Genomic DNA, 27,847 nt, shown 5'->3' with positions numbered 1-27,847 from the left:
TTCTTTCTCATTCTTTTCCCCACCTTTCTCATTCTCTCTTGCATTGAGAACCATGTAAAATATTTTTATTATTATCACTGAAGTTCGCATTTTACTATAGAGAAGTATATATGATGATAAAATAAGGGTATGTACATCCTTTTAGTTATTATTGAAAGACTACTGGCTATGGAATATTTATACCCAAGAAGGCGGCCCGTTCAGGTGCAAGTAAAACTATAGTTACCTCCAATATATAGAGAAACTTACAATTTTCTAACGTAAACAGATGGGGTTTTTTAAAGCAAATTTTCAGACACTGGGAAAAAAAGTAATCATATCAGAAATTGGGAATTCTTGGTCATGTTAATATTTATCATTTAGCTATTTTTTGTTTACAGTAACAATGTCATTTAATTTTCATAAACCTCTTATGGAGAAAGTATGCAGCCCAAGTGCCCTCAGCCTATCAGCTGCACACCAGGGGTTTCCACCCAGAGCTGTCTGGGTGAAAGTGTGCTCTCCTTCCAGCTCTCTGATGCTGAAAGGTTAGGAGCCATGGCTCTGCCAGGGGCCCAGGTGCTGGAAACCCTTCACGGGGCTATTCTGCCCAACACTTTGGAATGCAAACTCCCTTGAGCAAGCACTTGTTTGGCACAGTTTCACCAGTGGCCTGTCTGTCTAAGGTAGTTGGCGAATATTAAAATAGTCCTAATAATAAAATAGCACTCAGTCAACCATGTAGCCTCCTTAGGGAGGGGGAGGAGAATAGCTCACTTTCCCTGGAGGGCCTGAGAAAGATCAGTTTACAGGCGTCAGCACGGGATATGACCCTTCTTCCTCTCCATCTTGGGGCTGGCATGTGCCTTGGTGACCATAATCCCACATTAACCAGTGGTCTGGGCAGAAAATATACCGAGGGCCCCTTTTCACTCCCATACAAAACATACACAGTCCTTTCACTGACCTGGCTTCTGATTGGAGGCTGGCTGTTTTGGATAATGACCTCCAGGACCCTTCTGGGGGTTACAGTCTGTTTGTGTAATGCTTACCGCAACTTAAGACACCAGCACTGGGGTGTGAGGAAAAGGAAAAGACCAGTAGTTTTACACCCCCCGGGTACCAGAGACACAGGAGACTGACAGCGTTCCAGCTACCTGAGTAGGCCAAGGACCGGCAGCTCCCCATGCAGCCCCTCCTGACGGCTGCTCACCAAGATGAGAGATCTTCTGCAGTATGTCGCCTGCTTCCTCGCCTTTTTCTCCACTGGGTTCTTGGTTGTAGCCACCTGGACAGACTGTTGGATGGTGAATGCCGATGATTCCCTGGAGGTAAGAAGTCAGCAACTTCTTTTTCTCACCCAAGCCCTTCCAAATTTTCTCAAAGCTCCACCGCCTCCCTGTGTCCACTGGGATTAATGATAATAATAGCCAACATGGACTGACCAATTCTTTCTTCACTACTCACTGAATTTTCGCTATTAGCTCATTTAATCCTCACAGCTAATTTATGAGGTAAATATTATCATTCCATTTTAAAGATGAAGTAACTGAATAATCCCTTTTTTTTCATAAGGATGAATCTGCACAAGGTTAATGATATAACCCTTGTCACTGAGCCCTCCAGAAACTCACCTCTTTTGTTCTACATGCACCAATTTAAAGAACATTCTGGTACATTTTTTAAGTGTACATTTGCTAATATTGATGATAGCATTAAGAGTAGTACGGTAGACTTTCTTAAAGAATGGCAATCTAAGAAACTGAATTGAGTAATCAAACTCAAGGCATATCAGACCCACTCAATTAATACCCTATAGAAAGATGTTATTTTAAGCAGTTCCCAAGTAGGAGAAAACTTTCTGAGGGAAAATACATCATCCAGTGTGTTCCAAGTACAGGGGACAGATATGGATTTAGGAAACCCTCCCTTAAAAGTGAGTTGCCCTTGGGAGCCAGATGTTACGTGAGAAGGAATGAGTAGTTGACATTTGAAGATTTTATTTTTCTCACTGAAGAAGCTCAAAAAGAATAATTTTGGAATTAAAAGCATGTCTTGTGGCTATTAGAATCTGAGAGATATAGAACTGAGTAAATACCAAAATCAGCTACTCTTCATTAGGGAGATTTCAGAAAGTGTAGGTAAGAAGAAGAAACAATGTATGAGGAAGTCCAATAAAGAATATATAGCACCGAATATGCTCCCATATGTACATTCTGAAAGGAATAAATTGTTCTAACACTATAATGTAACCTCTATGAAGCTTAGGAAAGATATCTAAGAGCAAGTGTATATATTTTTTCTTTTAATTTTATTTATTCAACTCTCAAATTGGAATTAAAAATGGAAAGCAATAATCTTTCTATTTTGCTGTGTATTTTTCTTACCATTTTTTCTTGGTTTTAATTTTCCTCTGACTTCTACATGACATTTCAAGACCAATGGAGTTATAAATATTTCTTTAGTGCTAAAAAATTATATTTTTGAAAATTATGATAGAATTAACTACTGTAAATGATGTCTTCTATATGTAAGTCCAGTGATGCATTTTATCTGTTCATGCATATAAGCAGTGAATGCAAACAATGCCCTTTGAACAATGCTCAGATACAGATAATAAAAAATACAGATAATAAAAGTGCTGCCATCAGCTTGCCAGAATCTGGACTGTCGGTACTAGGTGAATAACGCAGAAATACACTTGACTTGAGCAGACTTACAAGTATGTTTGAAAAGCAGACTTACAAAATTTCACCTAAAAGCATTGTTAAAATATTTTCTAAAAAGATTTTGAAGATATTTCTGCTTAAGCTAATGAAACTCTTCACTTCGCTTGATAAGAAATGGAAGTTTAGAAAGGGTCAGTCCTCACTGAAAGAAACTGGGAGTCCTGGACGTTAAAATGCCTTCTTTGCATTTTACTACATCTGACCACTTTGCCATCTGCTCTGGGCAAGAACACTTCTGGGTAAAATGAATGGAATGAGCAGTCTAGGTTATTCACCTCGAATAAATCCTTGCTAACCTTGAGCAAGCATTAGTGAGTATTTCTTAGCTTCTTCCTTATTTCCCATGCTTGAAATATATTACTATAAATATTCTCTAAGAAGTCTCCACATTAAAAGATGAAACCTGTAACAAATGAGGCCCCTTCTCTTCCAATAATCTCTTTATTTAGCAATATTTTTAAAAGGACATGAATCTTATTAATTGCTCCTTCAATGGGCCAGAGTATGAAATCATAGTATGATCAATTAATTTGAAGGTTATGACACTCCCTGACTCAATTATACTGCTCTTCTTGCTTCCTTCCTTATATATATACTACGTTTGGCCCATATTAACAGCTCATTTTAAATGACTGTTGAACAAAAGATGGGACAAATATCTTTTCTTTTTTTTTTTTGTAAAGCCTACCCACGGAACACTTTTAAAATAAGGGGTAATTCAAAACATTTCTAGCTTTGAATTTCTAGCCCTGTTAATCTTTTAGGATGCTACAGGTTTCAGAGTTGGAAAATGGATTCTATAGCTTAATTCAACATAAAAAACATGAAATGTATGTCATATAAAAGCTACTATGCTAGTTTCTACTAGGTGAGTTAAAGACAAAGAAAGAATGAGTCCAGCCTGAAAGGAGTATATATTTAGTGAGAAAAATATATATAACCATGAATATATAATAAAAATCATAGGCCAATTCATATTTGAAAAAGAAATGAACAGCCCTGGCTGGGTGGCTCAGTGGGTTGGGCATCGTGCCATGGACTGAAGGTCCGATTTGTGGTCAGGGCACACGAGAAAAAGAAATGTACAATGTATGATTAGAGAAAAGAAGATGGATTATTTCATGTCAGAGACACTAAAGCAGGCTTCGGGGAGGAAAAGGCATTTAAACAAAGCTTCCAAAAGATACAAAGGATTTAAAAAGTTGAAAATGGCAGCAGAGGCCTTCCAGACAAGAAGATACATGACAAAGTGAAGGGTGAGTAAAAACTCTGGGCTTCTTAGAGGATTAAGGTAAGTAACAGAGAGCACAGAGCAGAAAGATCCTCAAAATACCACAAAGGGTTATCTTGCCTTACTTACACTTGCCTTGAAAAGTGAAGTTCTTTGCTTTAAGTAAAACATTTGGAAAAAGAAAAAGCAGTGTGCACAGCCCCAAGTCAGGAACCAAATACCCTAAACTACCATACTGCTGCTGTCATTGTTGATTCATCTGTGTCCCTGGGAAGACAGATGTGGTGAAGAGAACTTGGATTTTGAGATGATTCCAACCTGCGTTTGTATCTTATTTGTTTTCTGCTGATTAAACAAGTCACATCTCCTGTCTTTGGTGCAGTTTTAAGATGAAGTCAAACTCAGTTGTTTTTAGGTCATATTTAATCTTGACATTCTTTAGTATTAGGACCCCTTCACTACATCTGCAATCCTGGAGAGCCTCCCCAGAAATTTCCACCAGGAGTCTAGAATGAATATTCTCCATTTTTCTGTGACTTTATAGGCTCTTCCTCCCTTCCTCCAACCCACTGTCCCTCATTTTTTTCTTTCTCTCGTCCTTCCTCCTTCTTTTCTTCTTTCCTTTCTTCTTTCTTTCTTTTGCTTCTTCCCCCCTTTCATTCCTCTCTCCCCTTTCCTCCTGTTTTATCCCTTATGCTCTTTCTTTTTTCTCCCCCCTTTCCCCTTCATTGCTTCATTCCTCCTTTCTCTCTCCATTTCCCCCCATGTTTGTTCATTTCACAAATATTCTTTGACATGTTCTGTCTACCTTGTAGTGTGGGAGGTACAAGATTATAGAGGATGAGACCTGGATCTTCCGTAGGTTGCTCCCAGCATATTGTGGAAGACAGACAGTGATGTGATGGTTACAGTGTGATATCACAAATAACTCTGAGTGGCCAGCTCACTCAATTGTGCATAACTGGTGAAGTCTTTCTAAAAGAAGAAATATCTGAACTAAGGACTGGAAGGATAGGTAAGCAAAGAAGGAAAAAAAAAGTAGAGAGTGCCCAAGCTCAATGCTATGGGCAGAGATACAGGTATGGGAGCACTGTATTTCTGTGGGTTTGTATATAATTCAGCATGATAAGCGTTTTCATGTAGGGAAGAGACTATAAGGCCTGGGTCTCAAAGGATTTGTATGTCACATTAACATTAACTATACATAGTATGCCGTAGACAAGCACCTTCCACTGTAAACAAACATATCTATGTAATTTAGAAAGATCAATCATCCTGGCTGTTTGTGGAGAATGTTGGGATGGAGTGAAATGAAGTATCAAGAGACCACTTAGGAGAATTTTGCTGTGGAAGAGTTGGGACACTATGGTGGTCTGAGCTAGGACGACAACATTAGGAGACATGTGAAGATATGGGAAACTCTAAAGAATTCTAATTGATATAATTGGTAATTGATTGCATGTAGAGGAAAAAAAGGCCAGAGAAGAGGGAGAAGTCAGGTTGAAATTCTTTACTGTTTTGGGGCAATTGGAGGCCTGGGAGAGCCACTCACTTAGAGCTTAAATAGAGGAAAATCAGGCTCTATATAGAAGTCATCAAGCAGCAGTCTCACTGAACCACCTATTTTATCTTGCTTAGATGCTTACACAGCACCTCAAGGCAGGGCAGTAACGTAAAGCTTTATAGAGGGGAGGCTTACCGGTTGGACTTGGAGTTACAGGGACCTGAGATAAAATTCCACCTGGCCAGGTAGTAGCTGTGCGATTTTTGATAGGTGTCTAAGCTGCTATAAACCACATTTTCTCTTCTGTACAGGAAGACTAAAATATGAACATTGAAGTGTCATGAGGATTAAATGAGCTGTGTACCTGAAGCATGTACCACAATACCAGGCAAATACAAATCAGTCAATAAATGTTAGACATATTACTGTGCATTTGCAGTTTATTGTTTTGTTTTTGTTCTGGAGGAGGGGATGACATTTTATATAATGTTCACTTAAGGGAGAGGTTTGAGATTTAAGTTCTATTTCCGTGTTCACTATTGATTCTCTTGGAGAAATTTTGTTTACTTCTCTGGGCTGTGGTTTGCTCAATTTTGTATTTATTGTTGTTTTCTTTCCATCCAACGAGGGGAATATGCAGACAACAGAGACAAAATAGCATAAATTACCTATTAAATTCGTTTTTAAAAGAACAGAAGTCATAAGTAAATGACATCATTAGTATGTTACTTATATTATAAGACATATAATTATTCATATCTACGCTGAAATAGAAAAGTCATTTCTTCACAAGATTATTGGTCTCTCAATGATCAGAAGAAAAAATGTTTTCACATGATTATTCCATTTTCGGTTATCTCATGTTAATTATTGACTGAGAACCTGCTATACACCAAGCACTGTTATGATTAAAATTTTATTATCTCAAATTAACATTTCCCATATTTGAATTCATTTTTTCTCCATTACCCAGTTCTTCCTGGAATTGCTATTTGCATTAATGATGCTACAATTCTTTGAGGCATAAAGTAAATATTAAAATAATTCTGTCTGGCACATACTCTTGTTATTTATATAGAAGTTTTACTTTCCAACTGATTTCATAATCCTTCAGGGGACATCTGGGGCTACAGATATTGTCTCTTTCATATCATAGCCCCTGACATTGACTTCCAAATAATGGAAATTCATGATGCATTTCTTAACATGAATTGACTGGGTACCTATTAGGATACTTGGCATACTTATTAAAAGGATGAATAAACATATATGAATGAAATACAATGTAAAGTGATCTCTGGAAACTCACATTGAGCCCTCAATGTAAAGTATCTCTGCAGGGAGACCACCACTATTTTTTATCTTGCTGCAGTTTTAATTTTCTCAAGATAAGGATTTGGTTTCTCTTTATAATAAGATAGAAATGCAAATCTAACCCCCAGGATATATAATAAAGTTGGTGAAGACTGTAATAGGGTGCAGAGAATGTAACTTTTCTGCCTCCTGGTTCAAAGAGAGAAAGAAATACAGAAGAGGGAAAAAAGAAAATTAATGTTTTATTATCATTCATTCAACATAAATTATGCTTTGTCACTGGGCAGTAGTTGTTGCAAAGTTGGGATACTATACTTTCATAAGCATTCTTAAATCTATGATTTAAATTAAACAATAAATGTTAAAATTAAAATATTTAAATCTTTGAGATATGTAAATTAGGTAATATAACTGTGAAGACCACAAAAAGTATATTGTACCTACTAAATTTGTGTTATCCTGTTTTTACTATTTATACTTTTAGCTAGTGATCCACAAACAAGCAGGCAGAGCTAAGCCTAATGTATTTTAGCAAAAAACAAAAGTGCATGGTGCACAAATAGAGAAGAAATGGAAAGGTGGCGTCTATGATGTTTATTTTAATCTTGGTTCTTTACCCTGTCTGGAGTTCTTTCAGACCCCGGGAGAGTATGAAAAATGAAATAAAATATTAAAATAAAATTTTAGAATATTAGTATAAAATACAAATGTATTTCATGTTAAAATTTAAAATGTTTCAAGTTTTAGTAGTAAAACATGGTATTTAGTATTATTAAAACTTTGGTGGTTAAAACACAGTGCTACATACAGCTGATGCAATATACAACTTGTATATTATAGAATTGTGTGCTTGAAACTGATATAATTTCTTAAGAAATGTTATCTCAATTAATCTAACTAAAAAATTAAAATTAAAAACTTTTACATATTACTAAATATACTTAAATAAACACAGAAACAAGTAAGTTGAATCTTCAATATAAAATGTTGGCACAAAGTTAGTAAATTGCTGTTAAAATTATTATTTCCAATAACGTGTATGCCAGATAGTTTAAAAAAATATCTACATGACAGTTGACTTTTGGGGTTGTATGCACTCTTATTTCTATGTATATTATGTTTATACACAAATCAAAGTACATGTGCATTTATAACCTAATGTATATTGACAAAGAAAAGTAGTGTTTGATAATTATCAACCAAAAATGAATATTTACTAAGCTTACTGTGTATAAATCGCCTATGTAACTGGGTGAGAAATAAATGCCACTTAATTATTTTTAAGTTTCTTTAATTCTATATGTAAAATATGTGGAGGGAAGACAAACACATTAAAACCACAATAAACAAGACCAGGCAGGCAAAATTGTGTCTTGCTGCTTGTATTTTGAAACTGATAAGAGAGAGAACTTGGCAAAGACTAGGAAAGAGAAACCTTAATGGAAAACTGATAAAGAGATCTGAATGAGAAACCCCAGGATTAAGGAACTAATTTATGCTACTGTAAACTCAACTAGGAAGAGTCTCTTCACTCTGGTTTCCTGAAGCTTCCTCTGAGGGGTACCCTGCTCATGCTGAGTACTGGTGGTAAAGACTTTCCAGAGCCAGTTGAGTAGATAGGATCCAGACTGACCCTATATAAGAATAAACTCTCTGGTCTAAATAATAGTTCTTTGACTCCCAGATTCAACTGTTCTAATCTATTCACTTAAGTCAGAAGTACATATTAAGCATCAGTGCTTACAGTGTTATCAGTACATTTATCTATGCCAAAGTTCAAATGAGAGTCATGTGTGTGTATTAGGTAGATTGACAGCCTTTCTCCCTCAATAAACATCTATTGAGCATTTATTATGTACTGAGAAGGAGTGTCTCTCAGCTCTATAAACAAGACCAGGCAGAGTGTCTCAATAAACAAGACCAGTCCAGAGCAGCTGAGTGTCTCTCAGCTCCTTCAGGCAAGGTGTCATAACTGTCTCATTCTTTGCTGAGAAACATGACAGACATTCAATGGATATCATTTGAAAGATGATGGCAGACAGACTTAGGAGACAGATGTACAAAAACGCACATACAAAAAGGTAACTTAATATTGTAAATTCTTGAGAAATATAAAGTTATTGTGGGATCTGGGAAGAAATTAACTCCAGTTGAGAACCTGGGAAAAGCTCATAGAAGAAGAGATATCTTGGAAGTGGGATGTAAATAATGTGTGGAGCCCTGGCTGGTGTGATTTGAGCACCAGCCTGTGAACCAAAGGGTTGCCAGTTCAATTCCCAGTCAGGGCACATACCTGAGTTGTGGGACAGGTCCCCAGTAGGGGGCGCGTGAGAGGCAACCACACATTGATGTTTCTCTCCCTCTCTTTCTCCCTCCCTTTCCCTCTCTCTAAAAATAAATAATTAAAATATTTTGAGTAAGTAAGTAAATAAATAAAATGTAGAAATTTGACAACTTGAGAGCAAGAGAATTTCATTGTTATATACTGTGAGGGGAAATTTAAGATGCCTGTAGAAACAAGGAACCTAACATCAGTGAGAGAGGCAGACTGGGTAGGAACAGTGAGGAACCTGTGAACACAAATCCCACCTAAATGGGAGCAGCTACTCAGCTCATGGTAATTATTGCTACATTGCATCGGGGAAGTCCAGGTGGCCAGACTGACCAAGTTTCCAAGGGAAGCCAGAAATCTGAACTGTCCTGTAAAAGCTGTATGTTTCACTATTGGCAACTGATTAATATTAAGAAGTTTCTACTGGCCTTGTGTTTGTGATTTGTGCTTTTATTGTGGTACCTTGGTTAAAATTCTCCCTGTTTAGGAGATAATACCTTCTTTTCCTTCAGGATCAATCACTATTTATTAAAATAACACAAATTTCTCTAATATGGTTCTGTATATTACTCATTAATATATAAATCACACTTTAAAAGGAAAGAGCATCCGTTTGGAATCCTTTATTTCGGACAATCCTATGAGATAAAAATTATCTGTTAACGTTTTGCATTGTTGCCCTCTAAGAAAGATTAACCACATATTCTAAGCATGGATTGGCTTTTTTAATAACCTTGTTTTAAAACTTCTAAGAACTTATATTGGCTTGCCTTTTAGAAGGTTTTTAACAATACATTGTACATGAGAGAGGTAGTATGAAGACTGTATTATAAACAAGAAAGACTTTCTTAAGTATGACAAATAACATTAAAATCTTTTAACCTTGTCTTTGTGCACAAAGGCACCTCTAAGGGTGTCTCCAGGAAGTGCTATATTAACACAGAAGTTTAGTTAATTACAGCCACTATTCTCACATACCTTAACTGAGTGTGAATACCAAGCAATCTAATAGTGTGCCCCTGAGCATTAATACCTAATGAAATTGGATTCCTTGTTCCTTCTAATGAGCTCATTGCTTTTCTAAATATGGTCATTGCAGGTAAATGATCAATAGCCTTGAAAATGATACCACTACTGGGTTATTTTGACAAGAAAGAAATAATCTTTACATAAAATAAGTATTTTCACATATATATCTCAGGTGACTTTCTAAATAACCTTATGTATAACAAGAATAGCCATTGTGGATTTGTTGGTTTGTTTTAGTGGCTGAGTTAGAAGGAAACTGTAGACAGTCTCTCTTTGAATATAGAGAAGAAACTTCAAATGCACATAACCTAGGTCAAATTGGAAGAAACTGAATCCAGTGTGTTTCTGTTAACTGAGAGACTGATGGGCAGTAGGCTCTGAGAAGGCCTGTTATGGTGTGTATAGCAGTTACAGCATATTACTGCTATACTATAACAGTTTAGTACAAATAATCTCCACTGTATTTGTTTCCTAGGTCCATCATAACAAATTACCACAGATTTGGTTGCTTAATGTCAATTTAGAATTCTCACACCTTTCTACTGTTTTTATAAAAGTTTATTTGAATCAAACTGATGACAAATTCTGGGAAGCAATATCTTAAATGTTCCAAAAAATGACAGTTTGTAGTTTCTTTTGTACATCTGGAATTAAGAAGAGAACATAAAGAAGATTACTGGAGGTGGGAGCAAGCAAGTCAGATTACAAGATTATGTGCTCTCTTGACCATGGTTATACCTCTACAAAAACAATGGACAGAATTTGCTTAAAGCAAAGATAAACCTTTTATTAAAGTGACATGCCCTGGGGTGTATGACTACCAACCACAACCTGTCCAGTTAAGAATTTAGGATCAGCTCATCCTACTTTCAGTCACTGGTCTTGTTAGATTTACTATAAACTGCCCCCCACCCCTCTTTATGTCCACAATTCTTTCACACAGGAGAAATTTATTATCTCACAGTTCTGGAGGCCGGAAGTTTGAAATCTAGCAGTTAACAGCACTGCACTGTCCAGAGGCCCTAGGGGAAAATCTGTTCCTTACCTCTTCCAGCTTCTGATGGCCATAGGCATTCCTTGACCTATGACCGCAATACTTAAATCCCTGCCTCCGTGGTCACTTTGCCTCCTTCTCTTCTGTCAGCGTCTCTGCTTGGCCTCTGGTAAGAACATGCCCTAGTTTTAGGGCCCACCCTGGTATTCTAAGAGGATCTTTTTATTTTAAGATCTCTAACTTAATTATGTATGCAAATCTTTTCTTCCAAATAAGGTCACCTTCACAGGTTCTGGGGATTAGGGTTCCTGCACAAATCAGTTTGGGGACCAACAGTCATCCCATTACATCTGCTTTTCTTGCCTCGGTTAGTAAAGCCAAACACAGTCACTACTCATGTTATTATGATGTTTAATAACTTATCAATATTATCATTTACTGAGTAATAACTTAGATTTGTGTGTTTGCATTTTCATCCTTATAACCATTCTAGCATTATCTCTTTGATGCAGATCAGGAAATAGAGGCTCAAAAAAGGTAACACCTTGCCGAAGGATCCACACAGCTAATAAGAGTGTCAGTTTATATTTAATGTGTATGTTTTCAACGATAGCTTACATTTATTCATATATAACTTTACATGTTCACATTCTGTCTCAGAAATCGATGTGTTAAATTTTATTCATTAAATTTTTAGTCTCTGTGACTCCTCAGCTTCCTGAGGTAATACTCGATAAATTTCAGGACATTGCTTTCAGATTTAACCTTAGGAAGAGCAAGCCACAGTGAGTTTTTAATAGAATAAGGACCATAGGATGAGAATGAATTTAAGGCTTACTGTTGTACCCAAAGCTATCCTTTAATTTTCATTTCTAAAGTAGTTTAACCCATAATAGATTTGGAATTAAAAAAAAGTGGATGTTAAGTTATATTGCAGTGCTTAAAGCCATACGTACAGAGAGTGTGGTGTTTGAGTCCTGTCTTCTCCATTTATTAATAATGCTTTCATGGAGCTAATCACTTAACTCTCCTGTGCCTTATTTTTCTTGTTTCTAAAGTAGAAAATCATAATAATACCTCACAGGGTCTCTTAAGGAGTAAATTAAATAATAATAATGCTTAAACAGTAACAACTTCATAGTATAAAATCAATATATAAATATTAATTATTATGAATTATTCTACATAGAGAGTGATAATATAAGCACTACATTCAGAATCGTGATGGAGTAGCCAGTGGTAGAATTCAGTAGAGTTCTATTTGGCACCCAGCACAGCTTCTAAGCAGAACATGGGCAGAGGGGGTCACAGCATAGTATACATATCACCCAGTGGGGTTTTCTTTAGCAAATCAAAGTGTTTTATGATCCTTCCTTTCTTCTTCATACCACTTAATCCCCAGGCCTTTGCATTTCTTTCCGGACCCTGACTCTGCTCTGTTATTTATTCTTTCTTTAAGGAAGAATGTTAAATCTTCCTATTAAATCTTTCTAATCTTCTTGTTAAATCTTACCTATTTTCAGATTTCCAAGGTAATGTGAACCCATAACTGAGTCAGAAGAAACAATCATATTATCTCTGTCTCATATGCATGAGTTCTGTCAAGAATACTGGAAACTATATTCTGTTGGCGTGTTTGCAATTCTAAGAAATCTATTGTGATACACAATTTAGAGATAAAGGGTGGGAAGGCTCAGGGAACTGGTCGCATTTCTAAGTAAAGTGGTTCACAGCTGTCAGAGTGTATGAAATTAATGCTCAGTTTGTTTACATCCATATCATAGCTTAAGCATTTGTAGTCCGTTGGTGGAGCAGGGAGAAAGTCATGAAGTCTTTATATTTCACTTATTTGTGTTTTCACATATAGCTTTCTGTGGCAATTATTTTAAATTTATGAACCTCATATATAATCACACTTTTCTTTATGGAACCCAGTGTTTGTGATGAACATGAATTAAATATATTACTAATAGACTCAAGATGTCAACAGTTATTATCTACTGTTCTATTGATTTGGGGAGGGTAATTTGAGTAGATGTCAGCACAGGAAAGTGAAATTAATTGCCTCCATGTTCAACTATGACTGAATGATTGAGTCAGCTGTATGCATTTTCATATATTTAATTTTGATTTTTATCCATCTTAACCACAACTTATCCCTCCTACTCCCGTTCAAGAAGTGAATTCATTTCTCAGTAGGGGAAGTTTTTAACTGTCAATGCTTTAGGGAGAATACTCTAAAATACATTGTGTTTGCTGTAAATAAAATTCTGATCTTGCTCGTGACCACTGTATTTTGCTATCAAACTCACAACAGCCAAGTTCTCCCTTTGATCAGGGGAATCGAAGTGTGTCTGCATGAATTGTTTCACACGGTGTCTTCTTCAACATCCAGGTGAGCACAAAATGTCGAGGCCTCTGGTGGGAGTGTGTCACAAATGCTTTTGATGGAATTCGCACCTGTGATGAGTACGATTCTATATATGCAGAACATCCATGTACGTATACCTTAGACATTCCACTCATAGGGATGGACTATCAAAGATAATTGAACTCAGATTTCCATTGTGTAGTTTTGTTTTCTACAGTACTGCATTAAGATTCTGCCCAGTTTTAAATGTTTTAAATAAAAATTTGGTGTATTTCTGAAATAGAAGTTGAAACTTTTTAGCTTACTTTTTCTTTGCCTGTGTATTTGTAAATTCTTTAGAGTAAAAAATATTATCTTTTTTTTTAAGATTTTATTTATTTATCTTTAGAGGGGAAGGGAAGGAGAGAGGGAGAGAAACATCAATGTGTGGTTGCCTTTCGTGTGTCCCCTGCTGGGAACTGGCCTGCAGGAAACCTGCCTGCAACCCTGGCATGTGCCCTGACTGGGAATCGAACCGCGATTGTCTGGTTCGCAGGCCCGTGCTCAATCCACTGAGCTACACCAGCCAGGGCTTTATCTTATTTATCACTGCTTTTCCCCGAAGGACCTCTCGTAGTGCCTCATACACAATAGGCTTATAGTAAACACTTTTAAAAATTGAAACAAATTCTTCAGGATGCTGTGATATTATGATTAGATGTGACAAGTTAAATAAAAAGCATTTCAGAGATGACTTTTAGCTCTAACTTTGTTCAAATAGGGAGTTTACAGTATTTCAGTGGAAGGATTGCCCAGAGAGAGAGAGAGATGAAAGCAAATTAGTTTGGATTTCTTTCAAAGTAATTGACAGGTGATGGTAACACATGACAACTTTTCTCAAGGTAAATGAAAAGTGAACCCTGGATTGTGACTTTTCCCTGGAAAGCTATTTCATCCAGGGAAAAGAATCTACAAAGAGCAGTGCTCTAATATATCCTCCCTTGCCATTTAGGATTTGAATGTCTGAAACATCTTTAACATAATTTGTAAGGTTCATAGACCTTTATTTCATTTTTAAAAGTCCTCTTAATTCTTTCTCTTTTTCCTTCCTGTGCTAACTTAGTTCTACCTACAGAGTGGGTAGGTAGAACTCATGATTTTGTCAATAGAAAGAGAAATTCATGCAGACATGGGCTATTCCAGAAATACAGTGGTATGGTTACATCTGAGGGGGAAAAAAAGATGAAATCTTTCAACCTTTTAAACACTTATGCAAGAAGAAAATAAAATCACTCATAAGCATAATGCACAAGAGAAAAATCATTGTTTATACTTTAATATTCCTTTTTTATCTTTTCTTTGACTATTTCACATTTTTCTTATGATAGTCTTACTTATTAGTTGCAAATAATATATAAAAGTTACATTAATTTTCTTTAAAAGTTCTATCATATACTTAAAGACAACCTAGATAAAAATGTGTTCTAAGGAAATATTATAACTATACCCTCTAAGTTAGGGTGTTACTTACAAGAGGGTAGGATTTTATTTTTAGTCTTTGATATATTTACACAACCACAGTTAACCTTAGATAACCTTTTCCATTGCTATGTATACCTAAAATATGCAGACTTAGATAAATACTTTTTTATGGCTCCTGTTGAAATAGTTAATTTGAATTCACTCTCTATCCCCTGCAAATTAGAATATAATTTAACATCATTTTGGCAGCCAAATTTCACACAATCATCAAAAAAATTCCTGGTTAAACAGCATTAGCAACCTGTTCACAGTGCTGCTTTCTTGGAAGTGTCCTAGCCATAGGGCCAGCACATGACATCATAAGCCTGAATCCTGAAGTTCCACAGAGCATTTGAATAATGTTCTGTGTAGGTTGAAGGTCAAAGAAAGGAAGACAAGGACCCACAATGATTTCAGGACGCTGTGTCCACGTGTTGCTTCTGTTACTGAGTAGTCACAGGTTCCAAAAAGAGACAGAAAATTTCAAGGGAGGTGGTCCACACGGTGGGACATCTTGGTTTGGGGTGCTGAGTAGGAGTCCCATTTGCATTTATCACTGATGGTCAAAGGATCTGTTCAAATTTAAAACCTGCTATTACCTAATGAGTTACATGTTATTTCCCTTCTTCTGTTTTGAGAAAAGTCAGCCTGAGATTTGATCTAAATTTGAAATTTTAACTCAATTTTTATATAATGCCAAATTTTGATATATTAAAATTTTATTCTAGAAATGAATAAAAATACCTATCCATTAATAATCCCATAGTATAATCACCTATTATTAAGGTAGAAGCAGGTCTGATGCATTGATTTTTTTCTTACATGGATCATATAAATATTTTTTTATTTCAAATTAAAAAAAAATGGTCACACTTTTGCAAGCAACCTATTACTAAATAGGCCCTACAGTTACCTCATCACTGGGGAAAAAGTATTTACAATGCAAGGAAAATATCAATCACTATGAATATAAAACATAATTATTGTACCATTAAAGGAATACATTTTATTACTCCTTAGTTCTGATTTGGGTAATTAACCCTCCACTTGTAACAAAATTTTCCTATTGTTAATTTAGCATAACTGTGACTCAGTTCAGGAGCCTTTTCCAGTTGAAGATGCTTCCATTGCAGAAGGTGATCACTACTATTCTACCTCTATTTATCTTATCTTCTCTTCCCTGGGTCTTCCACCATCTATTCTCACAGCCTGTAGCTTTAAAATACTCTCAGTTGACAATGCAGTGTAAAAGGGTTAATATAAAGTCTTGGCCAGGAAGGGTCATGACTTGAAGGAATGAAAGAGAATATGATCTGTTTCCCAAAAGTAGTCTTCTACTTAAGGACAGAAGCTCCTTCTCCTTGACAGTTTTCCCACCAGCCTAAATTGGCAAGAGACATCTTAAAGTATATCTTACTCCCCCACATGAAATTAAAAAAATATTTTTACAATAAAACTTTAAACAAATATAGTGATTTTTCTTTATTGAATATTTATTGACTAACTTCTATAGATCAAATATTCTACTTTCAACTGTGATCAGTTATATTTGTGAATAGGACTGATTCCAAAACAAGAAGCAAATAAGAAACATTTATTTAGTCCTCACTATATGCCAGGCATTTTGCTCAGAGGCCAACAAGACTAAGTAGTAATCAGCACTTAAATGAAAAATAACACCAATAGCCTCCTGATATTTTTGCATTTTAATAAAAATTTAAGGGTACTCATTTCCAAATTCATGTAAATTTAAATGCACAGTTCTTTCAGTGGTCTGTGTAAATGTATGAGCTTGTCTACATTTTTATGTATTTCTGTGAGTTAACATGTCTCCTTCATCTAACCATGTGTCCTGGTCTTCCAGTGAAGTTAGTGGTAACTCGGGCGTTGATGATTACTGCAGATATTCTCGCTGGGTTTGGATTCATCACCCTGCTCCTTGGTCTTGACTGCATAAAATTCCTCCCTGATGAGCCATACATCAAAGTCCGCATTTGCTGTGTTGCTGGAACCACGCTGCTAATAGCAGGTATGGGTCTAGACTAGTGATAGAGGTAGAGATACACATCTAAGGTCTTGAGGTGAAGGAGAAGGGCGATGTTCTGAAGCAGTTCATTTTAGAATCCTATGTGACTTGCTTTCCTAAATCAAAGGAAGAAAAAGTACATAATTCTATCTTTTCTTTGTTGTTATTAATATGACAGATCAAGATTTATCAAAGTCCTCAAAATATTTTAACTATCTAAAAACTGTACAATGCTTTAATTTAAAAAAAGTTTTTATTGTGATTATTCCTGAAGTTAAATTCTCAATTAAGAGCCAAGTTTAATTGAGCCCCCTTCCCTATAACACCACCACCAACTCTTTTTAGCAATGAACTAAGTTGTGCCACGTTCTCAGACTTTTCTCATATGCCAACACCTTCAATCATAAAGGACACAATAAACAGATCATATTATTATCTTCACTTAAGAAGGAGATAAATAAATTGAAGACTTCTAATAAATAAATATTAGAAGACTAACAAATTGAACATAACTAATAAACTATAAGTCAAGAAACACTTTACATGGTGTTTTATTAGTGAAACAGCAAAATTGATATTTTACTCAGGTCTTTTAACCAACTTCCTCTGTCCTCAAAGCTTCCACTTCCTCTGTCAGAACATGACACCTTTGAAATTCTTTGAATCTTAATGAACTGGGGTATTTCACTGAAGAAGCCAACAGCAAACACCCTCCAGAGAGAAAACCACCTTCTTTTATGGTAAAAGCAAAAAGTTAGCAAAGCAAATGTAAGGTAGAGCCTGACCAGGCACTCAAGGTGGTGAATGGACAGAGACTGGGGAACTGAAAATACTTGGAGATATACATGTGTGATGTGTGGCTTTAGACCTGTTACTTAGCCTGTCCTCACATTCTAATCTGCAAAACAGCCTGAAGCCCCAGCAATAATATCTACTTCAAATTGCTATTGTGATGGTCCAATGTGAGCAGAATAAGCTCAAAGCAGAGACCCTAAACCATCACAGCATAAAAACCAGGGTCTCCCTCATTATTTCACACACAAACATTGAGTCAATGCCCCGATGATCCTTAGGTTGTGTTAAAAATTCACAAGAATTTAGTTATTCTTTCTTTTTAAAACATGCATTCCCATATCCAGTTTAGTGATGACATAAAGCTTTTATACAGAAGAATGTGTTTTGTTTAACAAATTTAAACATCATTTAACACTTTACAATTTTGTTACAGAATATTTTTTGAGACATCACTAGATACTCCTTTATTTTTGATAAAACAAAAAGTGAGCTAAATTTCAAGAAAACCAAGTCAATAAAGAAAATTCCTGTAGGAAAGTCTGAAGAAAAAAATGTCTAAATTAAGTTGCCAGACATGGTCCAATCGTTGGAACCATCATTCAATATTATCATGCTAATATGTATTAGGGGGCACCCAAAAATCCTGGAATTAACTTCTGGGGGGCATGCCCCTTGTAGTTCAGGTTTCTTCCATGCAGCGAGTGTTCTGGGAACCCATCTGTACCAGTGTACCAGCTGACATTGTTGGGAGAGGCTGCATTTGGTTTCAGTGAATTTCTTTTTTAAAGACTTTCAGTGCATTTGCCCATTTCATGATGGGTGATTTATGAGCAACCACACCAGGGCACTGACTGTTCAGCGGTTTTTGATCAACAAGGGAGGACCCACATGCCCCACCCACCCCATTCACCAGATCTTGCCCCAGGCAACTTTTTTTTTTGTTTCCCCGAATAAAAACAGTCCTCAAAGGGAAATCTTTTGCCAAGGTGGAAGAGGTGAAATAAAAAACATCAAAAGCACTAAAAGGCGTTGAAATCCTTGAGTTCAAAAACTGTTCTGAGCGGCAGAAAAAAAATCTCAATGGAGGTATTGCATTAGATGGAGACTGCTTTGAAGGTGACTAAAGTTTAAACATACAAGAATAAACATACAACTTTCTATAAATAAATTCCTGGTTGTTTTGGCTCCCCACTCACATATTCTGTTTTTAAGGATAAAAAAAGGAATTTTCATTCTAAACCTGTGTATTACCATATTATAGAAGAGGCAGATAATTTATACCCTGTTGTCTAAAGGTTATAGGATCATGATCTGATTCTTCTTAAAAACTTCTTGCACTAAACAATTGGGAGAAGAATGCAATGAAATGGTGATTTAAACAGATATCATAAACTTCCTAGGAAAAAATGTGGAGGTTATTTTGGATACTACAAATTTCAGAAATACCCTCTTCACATAGCCTCTGATTCCTCAACTCCTCATCTCTTTCTGTTCTTGCATCTAGGCCCTGACATGCAATTTATTCCTTAAAACAAGAGGACCTCAGTGGCATCACTTCAAGTCAGTTAATTATTAGGCAGACTAATCTATGGGTATTAAATTTTATTAAAAACAAATAGGAAGGAAAGGGAGGGGGGGGAGGAAATGGGAGGGAGGGGGGGAAGGGGAGGGGGTGGGATGGGAAAAGACAAAACTGTACTTGAAATACTAAATAAATTAGGAATAAATTTTCTTAGTTTATTCTTATGTGTTGGGGTGATGGATAAGGATTTATTTTAAAACAAAGACAATTTTTACTTTATTTACCAGCTTTTAACCCCAACACACTAAAATTAATTACTTTAAAAACATAATTTCCATATGAGAGCTGGTTATGCAGCTGCTATAGCTTCAACCGTGGGTCTGGGTAGTGGAGCGGGGAGAGATAGAATGCTATTAAAGAAGACCTCTACTTTCAATGAAAGTATTAATATAGAAAGGGCACATACTCTTCATTATTTGTCTTGGATTTTATATTCTTCCTATTCTTCATATTTTTATTTTGTTTTTAATATTTGTCTTTCTATAATACTAAAATAGCACTGGAAAGATAGAAAAATTAAAGAAAACCATAGTGACCATTTTAGGTTTACAAAAACAGATGAGAACTGCACTGTTTTACTTTCGTATTTCTGAGATACAATTTGGAAGAAATACCAGATAGAAGGCCAAAGAAGCACATAAAAGAGGTGACCAAAATTCGAGTTGGTGATGAATCCATAATATCATTAACTTCCCTGGAAATGATGCCAGCTGTTTTGAGTTGTAGGATTTAAATTTGGGAAAGACCCCCATTATACTTTTGGATCTTTCCTTTCTTTCAGGTGCCCCAGGAATTATTGGCTCTGTGTGGTACGCTGTTGATGTTTATGTGGAACGTTCTTCTCTGGTTTTGCACAATATATTTCTTGGCATCCAATATAAATTTGGTTGGTCCTGTTGGCTTGGAATGGCTGGGTCTCTGGGTTGCTTTTTGGCTGGGGCTGTCCTCACGTGCTGCTTATACCTCCTCAAAGGTAAGAACAAGTTAAAAGAGCATACTTCCTTGCCTCCGGTACCATATTCCCCAGCTGAATAAAAATGCATCTCCCCTGCCTAAACTAATGTTATTTACTTAATCTCCAACTATTGCCATGAACAATTTCAATTGTTCAAGGACAACTGATTTCTAATACTCAAGTCTGACTACCCAGTTAGTGGCATATTTATCAGAAAAAAACAAAAACAAAGTTACAACTGTGTCTAATATCCAAACATAGAATGCTTACTTTAATGTGTTATAATCTCACATGTCTGATTTCACCCGATCTGTTAAATTTATATCTAGAGTTAAATAGAGAAGTGGACTGAGAAGCAAGCCAAATATTTATTGTTAAAGTGTAATTTGGAACCCTGTCTGGTATAGCTCAGTGGATTGAGCGCGGGCCTGTGAACCAGACAATCGCGGTTCGATTCCCAGTCAGGGCACATACCGGGGTTGCAGGCTGGTTCCCTGCAGGCCAGTTCTCAGCAGGGGACCCATGAAAGGCAACCATACATTGATGTTTCTCTCCCTCTCTCCTTCCTTTCCCCTCTAAAGGTAAATAAATAAAATATTTAAAAAAATGTAATTTGGTTTCTAAAAAATACCATTTAAAAACAAAAAGGATTTCTCTCCTTTTTAGGAAAAAAATAAAGAATACTTGGTTAAATTTTAAATCTAAAAATTACCTTCAGGATAAAAATCTACATTGTAATCTAGAGGTCCTCTTAGATGATGACTTCTTACAATATGTATATTCTTGGTCCTTTAGGGAAGAATATGTAAAATGACATTATTTTATTTCCCAAAGTTTACTCAGCCATAGTTATTTTTATTCTCTACCATTACCTCCCTCAAACAGGTGTGGGACCTGAAAGGAACTATCCATATTCTCTGAGGAAGGCCTACTCGACTGCAGCGGTTTCCATGACCAAGTCATGCGCGGCCCCTCGGACAAAGACGGCCAAAATGTACGCCGTTGACACAAGGGTGTAGAGGGCTGCATATCAGTCTGGGTTTATCTGTTACTGAACTGGTTGATGGATGAGTACAGGTGAATAAAATATTAAGTAAGCCCAGAAAGAGTTATTTAAACTTCATGTTCAACTAAATTGTGTACCTTAATCAAAAAGCTTGTCACTTCTTTCTTTTTTATTATTGTCATATTCTTCCTCATTCTTTCTCAACACATTCTCTTTTTCTCAAACACACACACACACACACACACACACACACACACACACACACACACTTTCCTTGTATTTCGAGATGAGGTTGCAAGGATGTAAAAATGTTTCTTGTTATTTTTATATTGCTGTTAGGGATTATGGCATGGTAATTTTGAAATAAAATGACCCTTTGCAAATAGAAAGCAACCTCCAAAAGAGGCCAGAGATTCTCCTCTTTGAAGGGATTGATGAGCTCTTAGCTCTTTCCCTGGTTTTTGCTTCACTTTTTGTATTTTCAACTGAATGGGTTATTTGATAACTTTGAGGAAGACGATTCTAAATTTAAGCTAGTATACCAGCGCCTACTATCGCTCTCCTTCTGTTACAAGAGAAAAAGGAAAATAGCTTTATGTGCCAGCCACTGGTGGGAGTTAAAGATAAGAAATTTCCCCTTCACACTCCAAATGTAAAAAGCAAGTGTAAATGAATTCTGGAGTCAGTGGGGACTTTGTTCCTCATTAACAATATAAAAGATCTGTATATTGTTGTCATTACTCCCTGTTTGCCTATATTTTGCCAAATTAATAGACTACAGCAGCAATAACTAAGCAAGCAGTTCACTCATTTACAAATTGGACATCTAACTATATTTTATGAATGCATTGTATTAGAATTCACTAACTCAGGTGTTCTCTCACAACTAGATCCTCAATGCCCTAGCAAAATATCTGATATGTGATAAAATATAACAAATATTTGTTGATTGAAAGAAATGAAGCCTTACGACTCTTTACTTAAATAATTTTTCTCATAAAATGTGCTTTTTTGAAAAATATTGAAATTATGTAGACATTTAAAGAAATCAGTGAATGATTGCTAATGAGACTAATCAATATTCATAATGTAATCATCTTGAATTTTTAAATGGTAAACTATTTTAAAAGGTTTTGAAATTTAATCTCAGACTTTCTTATTCCTTGTAATTCACATGAATAGCATTAATCTCCTGGTAGTATCTTAATGAATTTTTGACTGTATTGGAAATTACTATTTTGGGAAATGGAAATTTAGTTGTGAATTTCTAAAGACCCCAAAGAAGTGTTTAAGTTAAAAAAAACACTAAAAATAATTTGGAAATCAGATGATGAAAACCTAGTAAAGTTATTGTTGTTAATGATGTTCATGATTTCAAAAGCCATTTCTTTACCAGTGTTCTCAGGAGTTCTAATCTAATCTTAGAATTCAGAGCAACTGATTCATATTTATTTCATGGGTGTTATTAACTGTGTAATTCACATTGAAAAAATTATTTGTAGATCACATGTCCTAGTTACATAGGTATTATTCTATGCATTTTAAAACTTATTTTGTCTTGATATTTTCCTCAACCTTATTTTTTAAAGTTTATTTTCACTTTTATTTTATGACATATTATGTTATCTTTTTTATATTCCAATATGTCTGTTGAAATTCTTATGAAGAGGAGGAGGGTAAAAATGAATTAAGTAGCTCTTTAAATTTTAAAGTTACACATTTTTTTTTCTAAAAAATTGTAAGAGGAAATATTTCAAAGGATTATGGCAATAATTGACTTCTGTGACAGTTTCAGGTTTTTTTCTCAATAAAAACATTCTGTATATTCTGGGGTAATATTAGTATTTTTCTCTAATTACCTTAAGAATGTTTCTTGCTAATTTATTATAATTTAATAAAGCATCTTGAAATAAAGCATAGCAAAGGATGTATTTTGTATTGCAACCAATGAACAACAAAGCAAATATTAAATCATTGACATGGTGGTAGCTGAACATGCTTAGAAAGAAAAATAAGTCCAAAGTGTACACACACACGATTATTTGGTGGAAACAGTAACATGACCTACTGAATTCTGGGTACTGTCATTTAGTCATGTCTAGGTGATTGCAGTAAAAATAAAAGTAAATTTTGATAATTTTATTTACCTGTGCCTTTATTAACTATTGTCTTCTAATACCACATTTTAAATTAAAACTAGACTTTTATTATTACAAAAGCTGTATGTGTGCATTGTAGATTGTGGGAAAGCACAAAGAACCATAACTATATCTTGTTTAAATGGCAGGGCACCATACTCTCTGTGTAGATCATCATTACTCCTAAACCTTATTGAATACCTGCATTCCTTCCAGACATTATGCATTTATATACATACACACAATGACACATATACATATATATATTTCTTTTTTAGGAGACCATTCTAGATGTGTTGCTTATAATCATATTTTCCCTTTAACTCTCTCTGCCTTTTCTTAGCAATAACCTTATCTAATAACTGATCCATATTTAAATTTCCATAAGTTACTTAAAATTCACTAATACAGCTTACCTGTCCAAACCAGGACCTGCATTTCCTCTGGTTGTTATGCCTCTTAAGTCTCTTCCTTGGAAAAAGAGCCCCATGTTTCTCTTGATTTTAGCCTTGGAGCACCTTCTCCCTTTCCCAATTCTTACCACTAACATTCTTCTTTTCTCCAATAACACATCACTTCTCCAGGGAGCCCTCTGACTTTCACCAGACTGGGTTAGATATTGACACACCTCTAACATCCAAGGGCTTTTCTCTGTAATTGTCCTCATGGCACTTCATGTATGAGTGTAGCATCTTGTTTCATATCTCAATTTCCTATAAAGATTACATGCACTAGTGGGAAACACATTTTCTACTTTATGTACTGATCTATTCCCAACATCTGGCCCAGTGGCTAATGCACAGTAGGCTCTCAGTACATATTTTTGTACAAATGAGTGAATGAATGGCAGTAATACTCTGATCAAGAAAAGCAATGAATTCATTGCATGTAATTTATCTGCTCATGGTATCATCCCTTCCCTTATTTACATGCATACATTTGGGCAGTTTTATTGAAAGGCCAGCTCTGTGTTTTCAAGCAGCCTTGGGGACAAAGACATTTTAAAAAAGTTCAGAGCACAACAAACTAATTGCTACAATGTAGGTTTATAGAAAATGCCATAGAAAAAGCCATATCTATATCTACTGGTGGATCAGGGAAAGCTTCAGAGAGGAGAAAATTTTTTTAGTGGAGTAAATAATGGTGATACAAAAGAAGTTAGGAGAATAAATTCTATGCAAAGAGATCTTGCACAAAGAAAGAGAATCAAGAGAGGACAACTAATGTGCTAAAAATTACAAGTAGCTCCATGTTCCCAGAGCATAACTGAGAGGAAGGAAGTTTTTGTATTCATAAACTACTTTAAATGAGAACCAAGAGAAGGCAGCACTTTCCCTCTTTCCAAGGTAGGAAAGTTGAAGATGCTTGCTAAAAGCCCTCAGTGCCACCATTAGACACACAACCCAAGTCCATGCAGTGCTAGTTTTGTTCTGCCATGTAACCTTGCTAGTTTCCCTCCTGCAGCCAGCCTCTTTGAGGCATCACCTCTGTAGCAAAGTCCTATCAAGCCTGTCTTCACCATCACCAAAATCATTCTGATTCCCAAACTAACCCTCCTACAATATTCTCTTCTTCACACTTTAATCTTCTTTCAATTCCGTTCTTTTGCCTTTTTGGTTTTGGTTCTTTATGGCAACATTCTCATACTGAAGAGAACACTTCCTATATCAATTTAAGGGGCTACACTGGCAATTAGAAAAAAAGCATTCTTGGAGTGGGCTCTGCAGCTTTTGAACTGAAAAATAATTGTTCTCAAGTGAATGACCTTGCCCCCTGATGTGCAGTAGTTAATTGGAATGCAATGTAATGCACACTTTAATATGAATTAACCTGTGTTTTCCATTCACAAAAGCTGGTAATTTGTCATTTAAAATTTTTATTAAAATAAAATTTTATAAAATATAAAAAAGATAAGGAAGAAAACATACAAGCTAAACACATCAGTTATCTCAGCACCCAGAGAATTTCTGAAGTTAGAAGAAATACATGCATGTATAAAATACATTTTATGTATATTTACGTACATTTATCATACACATTTTTGAAAACTTCATAGTACAGAATGGTAAGCATTAAACAATGTCTCTCTTACTCATTTCTATGTTCTCCCACCACTATTCCTCTCTTGAGAAAAGTTTTTGTAGCCTTTTAAACAAAATTATTGAAATACATATATAGAGCCTTTGAAAATGTATACACTGTACTATTATATTATGTTTTTTCTTTAAAAATAAAATCAATAATTAAATATATTTATTGACAATTTCCATGTCATATTATTCTTTTTAATAGCTGCACAGTTCATTGGTCATATGTACCCTTATTTTTCTAATTTGTCCCCTTAAACGTCTCCATTATTTCCACTTTTGCTATTATAGACAACATCGGAATAGATGTTTATTTTTAAAAACATACTTGCCTTTCTATAGAGTTCAAACTATAGAATTATTTTCTAACTGTGTCTTAAAGCAGAAATACTTAATCTGTGTAAATATATATCATTTTGATAGTTACAGAACAGAAAGAATTCATCTACCCAGGGCTAGCAGAGCCAAAGAGTAGATACCAAGAATACAGTGGATAAAGACTGATTATTTTATTATGAATGGAACCACCCAAGAGAATGGGAAGCTAATTTTCAAAACCCCAAACTGCCTATGGTATATGGGTTAGAGATTATATAGAGCAAAATCACAAGACACAGTGTGTTGGGGGTTGTAGGTCCTGCTGAGAGCTGATTGGTCAGAGGTGAGGTAAGGTGAGAGCAATGAATCATTTTTTTAGGTTTTGAAAACAGCTCTGCGGTCTTTCCCAGTCTGTCTGGTTTCATGGGAAAGCAGCCACGGGGTCTGTCCAACTTAGAGCTCAGGAGCTGAACCGTAAAGTCGGGAGCATATGTTTTTGATAGTCTTTCCTATAAACCAGTCTTCAGTCCTTGCTCCGATGTCTGACCCAGGCCTGCAGAACCGAAAGCACCAAGCCACCAACTACCACCAGTCCTATAGGTGACACTGGCACTGAGAAATAACAGGGAGCCAACACAGGGGACTGTGCTATTCACTCTGATTTTATTAATGCAGGTTTACTCAGATTTATTAATGCAGATTTAACCCAAATCTACACTAACCTAATAACAATACCAATCACTCAGAAACAAACAATAATAACACCACAGGAGAAATTTGGGGGCTTACGAACCCAAGTCCCAGAGTCTCATTCTGTGGGTCTGGGAGACAGTAGAGTGAGCAAGAGAGCCATCAGCATCTTTCAAGGAAAGCTCTCTGGAGCCAGGTGGGCAGACAAAGTCCTCAGTCCAGCAGGGCAGAGTCTCTGGTGCCTGATCAAGGGCCATCAGTGTAGCGTGGAACTGCACACTGGTGTGTGGAGCTCAGCTGTCTCGGCAGTGGTCTGGAACCCGCCTCAGTTTTACCCTCGAAAGTGGTGTACTCCACCCTTCTGGGTCTCTTGATAAGTGTCTTGGTTCCCCTGATGGCAAGTGGGGAATTTTCCCAGGAGCCTACCTATGGGTGGTCCGCTCTGCAGCTGTGACTAGTCTGGTCACATGTGCAGGTGTCTTAGGTGTGCCTCTTTGCCAGATGTGTCTGGCACCACTTAGATACTTTCCCTCTTAAACCGAAGTGTCAAGGCTGAGTGGCAGCCACCCTGGTTACCATGAATGACTCCATTTTGTTCTATAAAATTTTTGCTATCTTGATCAGACAAACACCATTTTATTGGTCTGCTCTCCACCTGTAACTTAGGTCAAGATGTTATCTTTAACCTGCCAGAGGTCGAGACCCCGTGACCACTGCTCGGGTCCCGGGGACTGTCTACATTGTTTTCTGCTGCACTGGGGACTGCTGATTATCAGGGGTAAAAGGTTATGTCTCTGAGGATTACATATGTACATATATACATGTATATATCTATATCTATAGATTAAATGTTTGTTGAAAATACATTGGGGGAGGAAAAAACTGGAGTTGAAAAAGAAAATGGAAGTTTAAAAGTAGGGAAGAAGATGCCTTTGTGAAATAGCCATTGTGCAGATAAAGGGAAATAAAGCCAACAAAATCCAGCTATTTCATGGTCTTTCTGAACTTGCTGAAGGAAAGACTGAATATAGGTGAAAAACTGGGGAGAGCTGTTGAAATCATCAAGCTCTTGTTATTTTCTATATTAAGTCTTTGTATGCAAATTATAGCTCAAAGAATTATGGGGGCGAGTTGAGAGGTGCTCTCAAGGAGTTGAGAGTTGCAAGTTATAGTTTTCCTTTTACTAAATTAAAGCAAACATTGTATAATGTCTTTGTGAAGCTATTGAATGGGATGTATTGATCGACTGGAGGGATTCCATTTTATT

At 36.0% G+C, this 27,847-nt stretch overlaps 1 protein-coding gene across 2 annotated transcripts; it reads left to right on the top strand.

Annotated features, from left to right (window-relative positions):
* Positions 1-746: 746 nt before the first annotated feature.
* Positions 747-25,671, top strand: CLDN16 (claudin 16). 2 transcript variants are annotated; one of them, XM_037131787.2, is made up of 5 exons: positions 747-1,310; positions 13,508-13,610; positions 16,887-17,012; positions 20,168-20,359; positions 21,227-25,671. In XM_037131787.2, the coding sequence occupies exons 1-5, from the start codon at positions 1,197-1,199 to the stop codon at positions 21,358-21,360; spliced, it is 669 nt and encodes a 222-aa protein (XP_036987682.2). In that variant the 5' UTR covers positions 747-1,196; the 3' UTR covers positions 21,361-25,671. The 2 variants fall into 2 exon arrangements, with proteins under 2 accessions (XP_036987682.2, XP_036987681.2); XM_037131786.2 differs by having other exon boundaries at positions 759-1,310; positions 16,848-17,012.
* The last annotated feature ends 2,176 nt before the right edge of the window (positions 25,672-27,847 follow it).

The sequence above is a fragment of the Artibeus jamaicensis genome, unplaced genomic scaffold (assembly GCF_021234435.1).
Source record: "Artibeus jamaicensis isolate MK-2021 breed Jamaican fruit bat unplaced genomic scaffold, CSHL_Jam_final scaffold_474, whole genome shotgun sequence".
NCBI classification, from domain to species: domain Eukaryota; kingdom Metazoa; phylum Chordata; class Mammalia; order Chiroptera; family Phyllostomidae; genus Artibeus; species Artibeus jamaicensis.
The sequence above is the reverse complement of the archived record's forward strand: the minus strand, read 5'-3'. Positions and strand labels throughout refer to the sequence as shown.